The sequence below is a fragment of the Poromitra crassiceps genome (genome assembly GCF_964638095.1).
Source record: "Poromitra crassiceps genome assembly, chromosome: 28".
Taxonomy (NCBI): Eukaryota; Metazoa; Chordata; class Actinopteri; order Beryciformes; family Melamphaidae; genus Poromitra; species Poromitra crassiceps.
In genome coordinates this window covers 5,126,838-5,141,563 of record NC_139651.1, presented here as the reverse complement: position 1 = coordinate 5,141,563, position 14,726 = coordinate 5,126,838, and the positions used below count along the sequence as shown (strand labels likewise).

The following is a 14,726-nucleotide window of genomic DNA, read 5'->3' as shown; positions in this document are numbered from 1 at the left end:
AAAGCGGCATGATGTTGGCTGCAGCTGTACTTTGCCATAACTAGTTTATTTTATTATTATGTTTTAATCATAAATATGTTAAAAAGACCAAATAAAATGTGCAGCCTGCAGCATACCGGATATCCTGTTGTGGCGGCCGGAAGTCCTGCTCAGAGAAATGGCCGCTCACACTACATTAGCAACAAACCTTAGCGCTTAAGCAAGCTATGTTTGATAGAGGCGGAATCGTTCAACTGAGACCAGTCGCTGCTCTACTTTGTGCTGTGAAACAATATGAACATCAACATCGCGCTTAAGGTCAGATATAAACAGTCCATGCCTCTCAATGAATTGCGAGTTTAGCTGCGAGCTAACTGCTAGCCGGCTAGCGCGCTAAGCTAGCTGCATAGTGCACACAGCTGATCCACCTGTCACTCCAGCTCTTCTCGCAAGAAAGCTCGTTAATGTGAAACAATTTGGACCTCTCAGAAGACGATCATTGCTTTTTGTTGTTTGTAAAGAAAGTATTTAAACTTGGTAAGTTTGCGCCCTAAATGCCCGAACAAGGCCCTAGGATGAATGGGTTTTCTCTCGGTGAGCTGTGCTGGCTGTTCTGCTGTCCGCCCTGTCCCAGTCGCATCGCGGCCAAGCTGGCGTTCCTCCCGCCGGAGCCCACCTACTCGGTGCACACGGACGCCGAAGGGGCCACCAGCCTGCATCTGACCGAGCGGGCGGACTGGCAGTACTCCCAGCGGGAGCTGGACGCCGTGGAGGTGTTCACCACCCGGAGCAGCCGGGGCAACCGGGTGGGCTGCATGTTCGTGCGCTGCGCCCCGAACAGTCGCTACACGCTGCTGTTCTCGCACGGGAACGCCGTGGACCTGGGGCAGATGTGCAGCTTCTACATCGGCCTGGGCTCCAGAATCAACTGCAACGTGTTCTCCTACGACTACTCGGGCTACGGCGTCAGCAGCGGGAAGCCCTCCGAGAAGAACCTGTACGCGGACATCGAGGCGGCCTGGCAGGTGCTGAGGAACAAGTGAGTATAGCCTACCTACCGTATGAACGAGAGAGAGAGAGGCTAATGTGTTGGGCTATGGCTGCCTGCTACTGAAGCTTATTCCAGGGTTCATACAAGGTCCCTAAAGTGCTGGAAGTCCTTGAATTTTTTTAATGTAAGTACATGGATATCTGGAGATTTAGCCTGTTGAAATCAACAAATAAGCAAATAAATAAGATGTTACTTTGCACTGCAGTGTTTGATAGAATGCAAGTGTATTCTGGGAAAGACAACGTAAAAGCCTGTGTGAACCTGTGATATCAATACAGAACTGTTTCTTGCTTTTGTGTGTGTGTGCTTATGAACAGAAAAATAGTACTGGAAAAGACTGAAAGTCCTTTGATTTGAAATAAAGTCTGTATGAAGCCTGTACTGTTATTCAAACATTGGTCACTTATGGCCAGGCCCGTCATCACAACCTGGGATGTTGTGCTGCCGAAACGCATCGGAGCGACGTGACGTTTCGCCACTTTTTTCTCCAAGAGAAACAAGCAGAGATGGGGTGTGCAGAGGAACAGAGTTGGCTGGGTGACCGGCGCGGAGCAAAGCATGTGACAAGACATTAAAGACCTTATTCGATTGACGTCACTCACGTACGGGCACGCCCACCGCCGCCATGTTCTCGACAAAGCGCTGCAGCTCTTAAGTGAAAACCTATGTGAGAGCAGCGTTTATTATAGGAAGCTAGCCGCCGTTAGCGTTACCTGTATCGTTCCAATTGTGTTCGGTGACCTGCGTTAGGCATGGCTGTAGTAATGACAGCAATAAAGTCCCCGTGGTTTGTTTCTATCTCTACCGTCCACAGACGTGAAGGGAGCGAGACGGAGGATACGTCCGCAGCACAGGAGAGGTGTGTGGATAGTTAGTTGAGAGAGGTGAAACTTTCTGACAGCTCCGTCCTCACAGCAAAGTCTGTTCACCTCGTTTTTTCTTTTGTTTATTATTACAGGCATTAACGGCAGCATTTTTTATTGCTGTCATCACCATCGCTATTTTGTAATGGAACAGGAACGACAATAAGGCCGTTACTATAGTTGTCAGCTGCAGGACGGTATGTCAACAATATGGCGCCGTCCGGGGTTAGCGAATAAGGTCTATACAATTGGGATCAATGCGTTATTCAATCAAAATGATCAGAATTCTGAGGTCAATGCTGTGGCAGCCATCATGAGCACACAGCTCTCCATACACTCCCTCCATCCACAGCACCATAAAACAATCTCTCCAGCTCAGCTCAGTTCATTTGTTTTGTTCTGTCCAAAACTTTTCTTCCCTGCATAAAAATTCTGCTGTGAATCTCCACTGGCCTGCTTCACGATTTACTTCGATTACGATTAAACTTGTCTTCGATTCGATTCCACGATGCATCTGGATACAGCTCAAAACAAAGTATCGCAGCTCCAAGTATCACATCCTTCTATATTACTGCGCAAAGTTTATTTTTCTGAACGGAGGGCTTGCAGGGAAACAGCTTTTGCAGGCACTAAAGAAAAGCCCCCGTAGATGATTGATTTTATATGCACAGTTAGGAACTTGGACTCTTAACACAGTCAAGTCACCCATGTGAAACGGTCTTGATTTGTAGTCGAGTGTCAGTCGTACATGGAGACAGTCCTCTAAGCCTACAATAAAACTATGAACTGTAATAAAGGTATTGATTTATTGTGCTTTCTCAAGGCGTTTACGGCCCACATGAAAAAGGATAATGAGGTTGCGTACGGCGGAGCAAGACACCATATTTCTAGTGCTGACGGCTGCACGGGAAAACTTCATTCCCTCATAATACAACTGATCTCACGTGGTCAGACCCAACATTTTACAGGACGTCAGCGCGCTTCCAGCCACTCAATCTGTGATGATCAGTTCAATCCAGGAGTTATTTGTGATTTAAGGGGGTGTGGCCACACTGACTCTGTCCGTCTGTCCGTAGAGCACTGATGAAGCGTACGTATCCAGCAAATTTGCATACGTTTTGATGGACAGAAAGTTCAAGAGGGCTGAACTTTTTCTGGATGGACGTATCGGATAGACGGATAGTCACCGTCTGTTTAGCCAATCGGAGTCGAGGAGGCGTTCTCAGAGCGGAAATCGTGCCATGACAGTAAAAAAGAAGAAGTTATTTTAGAGCCATAATGCCATTTATAAATGTCAACAACTAGCCAACAGATATCAAGGCTGCTTAGTAACGTAGCACACAGAGCTAACAGCTAGCTAACGCCAGCTTTCTTCTTCTCTTGGTTTATACTAGGCGGGTTGCCGACACCTTCAAGGCGCTTACCGCCACCTGCTGTACAAGTAGGTTACTTGCACATGCAACGGACACACATCTATGCGTTTTATTATATCTGTCCATTTTCTGACGGATCAGTGTGGCCACAGCCTAAGTGTTATTGTTACTTGTGCACATGATTTATTAGTTATTCGTTTATACATTATTTTGGTTAACCGCCTATTTAACCGTGACTACCACAGTCTGTCAGTCAAATGTGGAAATGTGGAAGTACACGCAGGGAGAAACATTAAGACTTGCGGTGGTCTAAGAACCTATTTATTGCTTAAACACAGCCGACATTAACCAGCGCGTTCCTGTGCTGGCTTTGTCGCATTCAAGTGTTTTGTACTTTATTTCCTTATTTTATTAATTTTATTTTTGCTACTATTAAAATGTAGAAATGTCCTTTCCTTGTGTCAATTTAAAAGCTGCAGCACAAATGGAGTCACCGTGCCTACTCCCCACACTGTGTGTGTGTGTGTGTGTGTGTGTGTGTGTGTGTGTGTGTACGTACGTGCACGTGCGCGCGCGCATTCCTGCGTCTCTGTCTTTGTCTCCCGACATGGATGGACATTGGACACACCAGTATACATGCAATATACATGATGATGATGACAATTGATTGGCAGCAGTCTGCCCAACCCTATTGTCCCCCATTCACCGACAATTGACTTGAGACGGATGTCCCTGCAAAATGTATGTAGCTGCCTGCCAGTGCACAGAGCTGCTGCACTGTTGCATATTGTATCCGTCTCACTTTGCTCCTTTGTCTTGTCTTAGTAGACACCTACTCAGCTACTTCAATATGTTTCCACTCGTTGCACATTGACTCTTGTTGAGAAGGAATTAGGGCTGTGAATCTTCACTGGCCTCACAATTCGATTCAATTACGATTCAGAGGGCTTCGATTCGATAACGATTTACGATGCATCTTGATGCATCGTAAATCGATGCATCACCTTTTTCCCCGAATACATGATTTTTTTTCTCTTTTTTCTCACTGTGTGGCTACTTTTAAAATAAAAGTGCATTTAGAATTGCATTGTATTATGATCCATAATTAAAATAAACAACTGCATGTACTTCCATTATATTTTATTTGATTATATATATATATTTATTTTTTATTTTTTAATCGATTTTTGATATTTGTGAATCGATGCAGAATCGTGCAGGTCCGCATCGCGATGCATCTTATAATCGATTATTTTTGACACCCCTAGAAGGAATGGATGTGCACTCTGGCAGATGTGAATGTAGCACACAGACACCAACGAAGGCAGCACCCTCTGTGGCTGTGTGGACCTACGCTATTATGTTTAGCATCAACAATACTGTAGGTGTAGAGAGGATTTAGCATCGGATTGTTCCCAATTCATTTTACAGAACCGCAAATAAGGGCATTTCTGCCATTCAGAAGCTGCTGACCGCCCATCTCAGTGCTAAAGAAGGAGAAGAGTCAAACCTAGGGATGCACGATATATCGGCAATCATATCGGTATCGGCAGATGTTGTAATTTTTTTACATATTTGCATCGGTCCGATGTTGCAAATGTTAATATCGGTTATCGCTATCAGCCAAAATGTTCCCATTGAGAGGAAACATTGTGATAAATCTATGATTTATGGGCTTTTCCAAATGTTTTGGAAATAAAGAAATGCATCACTTTTTCAAATTCACAGTGTTTACACGTGTTTTTCAATATGTACAAAATTGTATTATAATAGAAATGTGTTTTTATACAGATTCATATCGACCTCGGTAAATATCGGCCATAACGTCAATGTTCGGTATCGGCCCAAATTGTCACATGGGTGCATCCCTAGTCGAACTTCACAATTGACTCCGCTTCTCCTTGTCTTTCAAAGCCAGGTACCACCAGACATTCAAAAGCCAGGTACCACCAGACAGAGTGAAGAGAGGTGGTGGTGGCCTGGTGTGTCCATCACGTTGCCTCCCTGGGAGGCGTGTGATGTTTTTACACTCAAGTTATTAATATAGACCCAGTCATATAGAGCCTTCAGTGTTATTGGCCTATTGTTATTGTCACCCTGCTGTCATAACGGGCGGCCGCCGGCTGATCGCTCCTTGTATCAACTTAAGTGGATTTCTCATTCTGAACAGGCCTCAGATTAATGTTCCGTTTGACAGATCGTCTAAATGCCATTGAAAGAAGAGCCCGGGCCTCTCCTCTCCTCCCACCCAGCATTAAAAATGAAACATTTCATTACGCCCGCCCTGACCCTTTAGAGTCGAGGCTGTCTGCCCAAGCGTAAAACACTCTTAATCATTAAGGCTCTCTTTAGGGGGGCTAAGTACCTTAGGAGAAGGTTTATGTTTATTCAATATCTTTTTAATTACATTTTGTGGAGAAAAAAAATCATTGCGACTGCGCCTCCTAAAAACGCCAATTTGACTTCATAGTGGTAGTAGGGCCTATTACTCAGCCTTTGGGGGGCACTGCCTGAATCGGAGCAGCAGCTCGAAACACTTTGAAGATGAAGAAAGATTAGTTTGCACAAACGCGACTAGTTGGCTTGGCATTTTCATAATGGCTAAATGCGTTTATTAGCCTAGACCTATTCCCCCCACCTCTTTGAAATGGCATTATTATTACGTTTCTTCTGGGTATAGCCTGATGCAGTCCTTCACTGCTGCCTTCACGTGCGTGCGCGTTCTTCCCTCTGAGGCTTTAAAGCAATAACTGGAATAACCAGTCACCCCCGTCACCGTTTGGATGGCTCAGTGTTTCCCCTACCATTCTACCAATGGCGCCCCCGCCAGGCCAGATTTTTTTTTTTTTTTTTATTATTATAGATTTTTCCCCCTGCTTTCTCCAAAATTTCAATAAACCTTTATGGCATATTATTACAATACAACAATACTAGTGTTGACAGTAATAGAAGATGCCAAATCATTCAAAACAACAAGCATCTTGCTTTTAGGAGCGTGCCGCGCTGTCCCAAAACGTGTCAACGTGCGTCGTTGCCTGGGAAACGCACATCCCATAATTATTATGGGTATCCTCATACCCACTTGGGGATGCCATTGTGAACATAGATGCAAACAGGTTCGCTAAAAGTTTAGCGTCGCCAGCGAGGGCCCCCGCCGTTGCGGTCGGGGGGTACGTTTCGAAAATCCCAGGCAATCCATCTCCAGGCCTGAAAATGTTTCTAGGGGAAACACCGGATCGTATGGCTCGCTTGGATCTCCCACTGAGCCAATTCATATACGAGCATGGCTTTCTTTCATTAGCGAAGGGTACGCAGCGCCACATCAGTGAGGATGCGGCTCTGTGGTTCTTCTGAACACAGCCGAGGCCCAGATTCCTGTGCTTTTATTGCAGGATGAAAAAGGGGGGAGAAGGAAATGTCTTTGCTTCTTTTGCTGCGGCGTGATTCTGCCCAGTCTTGACATTCCTCTTGTGTGTTTAGTGTTGGCACGACAGCCAGTGAAACCCTGCGTCCATCGATGAAGTGTGATGGACAAAGATTACAATCCAACGAGATGAACTACTTGGACCCGACCGAATCTGCAGAATGTTTTTTCCCAGGGTCTCTAATTTGGATTTAGTAATGGCAAATTCCAATCAAAAGACAGCATTACGCTCGTAGACAGACAGACATTGGTTGATCGTTTTTCCCTGGTGGGCGTCATGAGATCATCTTTGTTTCTTCACACAGTTCCCGACAACACCGCTGATAGTGGGGCGTGGCTAATAGGGGTTTTCAAAGACCGATTTTTGATTTGGCGCTGCCGATATAGTGAATATTTTGTGCTGATATTCATCTCGATGATCATGGCGATGATGATTAATATGATGAGGAGCTCAACAGCTGTCTAACGTCAACACCGACACACAGATTTGAGCCATCAGTTCTTTCTGGCCGATAAAATCCAGAGAGAGAGAGAGAGGGAGAGGAGGACTGAGGAGTGGAAACAGATACCTTTTTCATTAGGGGTGTTCCAAAAAGTCAATTCTTGAAAGGATCGCGATTTTTGATGCCACGATTCCGGGATCGATTCCCAACTCCCAAGAATCGATTCTGACGTTCTTGGACTTGGACACAGAGGAATATGTTTTTACAGTGACTTGGACTCAGATATGTTTTTCAGTGATTTGGACTCAGAGGAAGATGTTTTTACAGTGACTTGGACTCAGATGAAGATGTTTTTAGGAAGATGTTTTTACAGTGACTTGGACTCAGATGAAGATGTTTTTACAGTGACTTGGACTCAGAGGAAGATGTTTTTACAGTGACTTGGACTCAGAGGAAGATGTTTTTCAGTGACTTGGACTCAGAGGAAGATGTTTTTACAGTGACTTGGACTTAGAGGAAGATGTTTTTACAGTGACTTGGACTTAGAGGAAGATGTTTTTCAGTGACTTGGACTCAGAGGAAGATGTTTTTCAGTGACTTGGACTCAGAGGAAGATGTTTTTACAGTGACTTGGACTTAGAGGAAGATGTTTTTCACTGACTTGGACTTAGAGGAAGATGTTTTTCAGTGACTTGGACTCAGAGGAAGATGTTTTTCAGTGACTTGGACTCAGAGGAAGATGTTTTTACAGTGACTTGGACTTAGAGGAAGATGTTTTTACAGTGACTTGGACTCAGAGGAAGATGTTTTTCACTGACTTGGACTCAGAGGAAGATGTTTTTACAGTGACTTGGACTCAGAGGAAGATGTTTTTACAGTGACTTGGACTCAGATGAAGATGTTTTTACAGTGACTTGGACTCAGAGGAAGATGTTTTTACAGTGACTTGGACTCAGAGGAAGATGTTTTTACAGTGACTTGGACTCAGAGGAAGATGTTTTTACAGTGACTTGGACTCAGATGAAGATGTTTTTACAGTGACTTGGACTCAGAGGAAGATGTTTTTACAGTGACTTGGACTCAGAGGAAGATGTTTTTCAGTGACTTGGACTCAGAGGAAGATGTTTTTACAGTGACTTGGACTCAGAGGAAGATGTTTTTACAGTGACTTGGACTCAGAGGAAGATGTTTTTACAGTGACTTGGACTCAGAGGAAGATGTTTTTACAGTGACTTGTACTCAGAGGAAGATGTTTTTACAGTGACTTGGACTCAGAGGAAGATGTTTTTACAGTGACTTGGACTCAGAGGAAGATGTTTTTCAGTGACTTGGACTCAGAGGAAGATGTTTTTACAGTGACTTGGACTCAGAGGAAGATGTTTTTACAGTGACTTGGACTCAGAGGAAGATGTTTTTACAGTGACTTGGACTCAGAGGAAGATGTTTTTCACTGACTTGGACTCAGAGGAAGATGTTTTTACAGTGACTTGGACTCAGAGGAAGATGTTTTTACAGTGACTTGGACTCAGAGGAAGATGTTTTTCACTGACTTGGACTCAGATATGTTTTTCAGTGACTTGGACTCAGAGGAAGATGTTTTTCACTGACTTGGACTCAGAGGAAGATGTTTTTACAGTGACTTGGACTCAGAGGAATATGTTTTTCACTGACTTGGACTCAGAGGAAGATGTTTTTCACTGACTTGGACTCAGAGGAAGATGTTTTTACAGTGACTTGGACTCAGAGGAAGATGTTTTTCACTGACTTGGACTCAGAGGAAGATGTTTTTACAGTGACTTGGACTCAGAGGAAGATGTTTTTCACTGACTTGGACTCAGATTATGTTTTTTCAGTGACTTGGACTCAGATTATGTTTTTTCAGTGACTTGGACTCAGAGGAAGATGTTTTTACAGTGACTTGGACTCAGATTATGTTTTTTCAGTGACTTGGACTCAGAGGAAGATGTTTTTACAGTGACTTGGACTCAGATTATGTTTTTTCAGTGACTTGGACTCAGAGGAAGATGTTTTTACAGTGACTTGGACTCAGATTATGTTTTTTCAGTGACTTGGACTCAGAGGAAGATGTTTTTTCAGTGACTTGGACTCAGAGGAAGATGTTTTTACAGTGACTTTGACTCAGGAAGATGTTGGAGACAACTGAAACTTTTCGCCGAAGCATAAGTTGGAAACGTTGCTCGTCTCTTTATCTTCTGTTGAGCGACACTTTCACAAGTGTCGAGCGGGCCTACCATAAATCAGCCTTTAGCCTTCAGTGTCCTTGGTTTGTACACGCAGTTAATTACATTACAGTAAGTTATTCATTGGCTGGAGGCTTTCTTAGCTTTATCAATTATATTCAATTAATCTCCCTTCCTATTGTGCCCATAGAAAGGCCTGCAAGAACATGGGAGATGTATTCAGTAGGGATTTGGTTATTACTGAAAATAATTGCTGGAATCAGGCTAATCCGACAGTCTTGTGCAACTACAGTATCTGTTCTGCCTGTTAGGGCCAGTTAGAATCCCCACCTCCTCCCAGCCACAAACACCACCAGATCGGTCCTGTTCCCTGGAGTCTGTAGGGGTTTGATTGTGTCTCTCTTGTGTTATAGGCGGGGGATTTTTGGCGCCCCCCAAAGGCGATTTAGCCACCACCAAAGAGGTTTTATAGACGGTTTTAACTTGACAACAAAAACATTCTAAATTGAACCCCCGCTCACTTCCTGTTGCAGTGTTTGCTATTGACATAAAAGAAAAGAAAAAACATTCAAGTGCAGGACTGACCATTCTGTGAAAACCGTCTATACAGCTGAGCAGCGAAAACAAAAGTAACGATGTCAAGTGAATATTTCTGCAGTTTGCCGAATGCTGAGAAAAAGGAAGTGCTGGGGGGTTGCGCTCTGGTGAAAACCGTCTATAGCCGTATAAATGAAGACATTCCACAAAATTGTGAGGGACATCGTCACATTATTCGTTGATTTTGGGTTGCGAGAGAGAAAGAAAGTCTTGACATTGACTGATTATATTTGAGTTCAGGTCAGGACAACAACAAAGCATTTTTACTGAATCGTTTTAGAACATTTCAAAGTTAAAATCCCACATTTGTACATTGAAATGGCTTCCTTTCTGATGCTGGAAAGACACATTGCTCCGTGAGTTCTGACAATGACTCAGGTCTGATAACCCTGAAACACACTAAGCCAGAATCAAGCCTTTTTTACTGCTATCATTTGAAAGAATTTCAAAGTTGAAGGCCTTGACATGACTAAAAGTCTGAAACTTGGGATGCTTTAATCAGAATCACTTCTACAGCCACAAGATGTAAAGATGACATATGAGGAATTTTAGGAGGTTTTTAGGACTTTGGACAAACAGGGTCACAGGGCCAAATGTTTACAACGTTGGTCAAGTGCAAATTAATGTGCTCCATAAAACCTGGACCTTTACTGACCCCGCCTCCTTCCCCATGTCTTCACCCCGTCCCTTCCACTGCCCCTCCTCTCTTGGTGCTTCAGTCTCCTTTCTCCCCCATTGGTTTAGGCGATGTCTCATCATAGACGCTGGGTTAGCTGGCTGGGGGCGTGGTCAGGGTGGGGTAAATTCCCCCGTTCTATCCATTCAGCAAAGTTAGAATTTAGCTGATAGCCCAGCCCAGGCAGACACGATCAGGGATTTAACCACCGCAGTAAACGCACACCTCAGCAGACGTCTTGTGTTCTGCTCTAGAACCCCCAAACCTGTAAGTTTAGAGGCGCAGCACCGTCCTTTGGTGAGTCGGCCCATTGAGATATATGGGCGGTTTTACCCCACTTGCGCGCCAGCCGTTTAACATTTTGTGGGCGTTCCCACACATGCCGACTGTCTCTATGTCCTCACCTTGTCTGTCCCTTCCACTGCCCCTCCTCTCCTGGTGCTTCAGTCTCCTTCCCCCCCCATGTCCTCACCTTGTCCCTCCCTTCCACTGCCCCTCCTCTCCTGGTGCTTCAGTCTCCTTTCCCCTCCATGTCCTCACCTTGTCCATCTCTTCCACTGCCCCTCCTCTCCTGGTGCTTCAGTCTCCTTTCCCCCCCATGTCCTCACCTTGTCTGTCCCTTCCACTGCCCCTCCTCTCCTGGTGCTTCAGTCTCCTTTCCCCTCCATGTCCTCACCTTGTCCATCTCTTCCACTGCCCCTCCTCTCCTGGTGCTTCAGTCTCCTTCCCCCCCTCATGTCCTCACCTTGTCCATCTCTTCCACTGCCCCTCCTCTCCTGGTGCTTCAGCTTCATTTATCAGCCTCAGCAGCAGCAGCATCCCTGGCACCGCTCTGGCACGTTTTGCCCTTTGTTTTCAGACGCTGTTGTTATCCCGAGACTCTTTTGGGAGTATAATCAGCTGCCAGAGTTGGCCTGGTGTTTTGTTTATGATTGTGTTCGCAGGCTCTGTTTGGAATTGAAGTGGGCTCCACACAGCCCCCCGAAAATCTCCATCGTTTCATCCTCCTCAACGTTGCTCCAGGGCAGCCATGCATTCCACCTGAACTCCCTACCCACCACCAGCTAGCCCCATCTCCTCACCTTAATCAAAGGTGTGCTAGCCTGTCTCCCCCCACACTCACAATCTCTTTCATATGGTCGCCCCCTAAAGGTTTTATTGAACTAGCGTGATCCAAATAACACTTAGAAAAGTGTTTTCTTTGGGTTTGAATGATGTGCAGCAGTGTTCTCCATCTCTGAGCACACCATGCATCTCTGAGCACACCATGCATCTCTGAGCACACCATGCATCTCTGAGCACACCATGCAGCCTGGAGAACAATGGTGTGGTTTTTATCAGTGCCGATGTGGAGACAGGTGACATCATGTCTGCAGGATGAACGCTCACCTAAGCTCATCGTTTTATTTGCTCTCTGGCAGATCGTTCAGACACATTTACTACATCCCACCTGAAAACCAGTCACAGCCCCTTTTATTACACGGCTTTACTCAATTCTGATTGGTCAATCATGGCGTTCTAGGTCTGTTAATTCTGTCTAGCAGACCGGTGTTCTGCTCATTTTAACGGTTGCGAGACCCCTCTGCTTCGTGTCAGGGTCCTGCATAACCCAGTCGGGTCCCCCCCCAACCCACCCCCCCACAGGCCCGTTACTTTGTTCTGGATCGCTTTTCTTTTTATGAAATTGAATTTCTCCCATGAAATTATTAACACTAGCGATTGTTCGACCAACGTGAATCTGGTCGACCAAGAGAGCACATCGACCGACCGATCGACCAATCCACCAGCAGGGGGCAGCCCTAGCTTGCACCTGTGTTACTTCCTGCCATTGAGGTTGTTGTGTCCGGAGTGAGGCAGAGGCTAGAAGGCTAGAAGGCACAGGCTTATTTTCAGGATGAACAGTAGAGGTTGGCACACGAGGAGGACAACTTCTGCCCGAGAACATCTGCCAGTGTTTGTTCTGGCCCCGCGGAGAAGCTTCACACACCGCCAACTTCTGTCTACGCCTTTTATCAAGAGCCACCCTTTAGTTCAATTCATTAACCCCTCGCTGTGTGCGTTGTCTCATCGCGCGCCAAGGTAATAATAACACCCTCTCTTTGCCTGTAGTTTGCCCCCGTTAGCCCGTTAGCCGCTTTTCAGCTGGAAAAACTTTGACTGCTAAACGTACGTTTTCCATCTGAACCTGGTTCAGCGTTGGCATCGCCTTCAAGGCTGCCATGTCGTGCGCTGCCCGGGTGTTGTTTCCACGAGATGTTTGGACAGGCGGCTTCGTAACTGGCCTGAGTTTGCATATGGAAACACTGCATGCTTGCTTCACTCTCTCTCTCTCTGTGTGTCTCTCTCTCTCTCTCTCTCTCTCTCTCTCTCTCTGTGTCTCTCTGTCTCTCTCTCTCTCTGTCAGTAGCTTTCCATTCACAGTCTCAAGTGTTTGGACAAGTGTTTTCACTAAACAGCGTGCTTCTCCTTCCCCTCGATGGGGAATAATGTCACTCCTCTCCAACACGGACTTTTCACCGTTGACTCCCTGATTAGCCCGGAATGAGAAAATTGCCTTGTTTTGTTCACATCAAACATCTCTCTTTCTCCCCTCTCTCTCTCTCTCTCTCTCTCTCCCTCTCTCTCTCTCTCTCCCTCTCTCTCTCTCTCTCTCTCTCCCTCTCTCTCTCTCTCTCTCTCTCTCTCTCTCTCTCTCTCCCTCTCTCTCTCTCTCCCTCTCTCTCTCTCTCTTCTCTCTCCCTCTCCCTCTCCCTCTCCCTCCCTCTCTCTCTCTCTCTCTCTCTTCCCCTTTCTCCCTCTCTCCCTCTTTCTCCCTCCCTCTCTCTCCCCCTCTTTCTCCCTCCCTCTCTCTCTCTCCCTCTCTCTTTCTCCCTCTCCCTCTTTCAACCTCTCTCCCTCCCTCCCTCCCTCTCTCTCTCTTCCCCTTTCTCCCTCCCTCTCTCTCTCCCTCTCTCCCTCACTCTTTCTCCCTCTCCCTCTTTCAACCTCTCCCTCCCTCCCTCTCTCTCTCTTCCCCTTTCTCCCTCCCTCTCTCCCTCTTTCTCCCTCCCTCTCTCTCCCCCTCTTTCTCTCTCTCTCTCTCTCTTCCCCTTTCTCCCTCTCTCTCTCCCTCTCTCTCCCTCCCTCTCTCCCTCTTTCTCCCTCCCTCTCTCTCTCCTCTTTCTCTCTCTCCCTCTCCCTCCCTCTCTCTCTCTCTTCCCCTTTGTCCCCCTCTCCCTCCCTCTCTCCCTCTTCCTCCCTCTCTCCCCCTCTTTCTCTTTCTCTTTCTCTCTCTCCCTCTCTCTCTCCCCCTCCCTCTTTCTCCCTCTCTCTCTCTCTCTCTCCCTCTCTTCCTCTCCCTCCCTCTATCCCTCTCCCTCCCTCTCTCTCTCTCCCCCTCTCTCTCTCCCTCCCTCCCCCCCCTCTCTCTCTCCCCCTCTCTCCCTCTCTCTCTCTCTCCCTCTCTTCCTCTCTTCCTCTCCCTCCCTCTATCCCTCTCCCTCCCTCTCTCTCTCTCCCCCTCTCTCTCTCTCTCCCCCTCTCTTTCTCCCTCCCTCTCTCTCTCCCCCTCTCTCCCTCTCTCTCTCTCCCCCTCTCTCTCTCCCTCTCTCTCTCTCCCCCCCCTCTCTCTCCCTCTCTCTCCCTCTCTCCCTCTTTCTCCCTCCCTCTCTCTCTCTCTCTCTCTCTTTCTTCCCTCCCGGCCGTATTTTGCTGGCATTCAAGTTTCTATTTTTCCCCTCAAAAGAAAAATTGATTTCCTCTCTCTTTGCTGTTGGATTGAAATCATAGCTCTGTTTAAAGTCATACACATTTCACTTGTCTGGCGAACGTCAAGAAGCGAATCCCTCGAGACCCACATGGCGCTCTTAACTATTTGTTTTACACTTGTGCTGGAGTATAATCTATGTAAATGAATCAGGATCAGAAGAAGAACAGGTCTGTCTGTCCTCTTTAGTTTACACGGACCAGGGGTGTTGTTAGACAACCGAACAGAAGAACAGCTGTAGACCTCTTTTTGTGTGAGAAATGCCAACATCTGGGTCTGGGTCTGTATAAAAAGGGAAATTATAGGGGGGAAACGGGGAGATGGACTTATGTCATCTTTGAGAGCGCTGGGTTTTTAACCAGAAGAGCAACGGG

The 14,726-nt window shown here is 46.2% G+C and overlaps 1 protein-coding gene across 1 annotated transcript in view; it reads left to right on the top strand.

Moving 5' to 3' along the window:
* The first annotated feature begins 226 nt into the window (after positions 1-226).
* The window catches only part of abhd17c (abhydrolase domain containing 17C, depalmitoylase), a 45,484-nt gene continuing 30,984 nt past the window's right edge, over positions 227-14,726 (top strand). Inside the window, exon 1 of the mRNA XM_083662076.1 lies at positions 227-1,018. Coding sequence (XP_083518202.1) covers positions 534-1,018 — 485 coding nt within the window. The 5' untranslated portion in view covers positions 227-533. The remainder of the gene's footprint in view (positions 1,019-14,726) is intronic.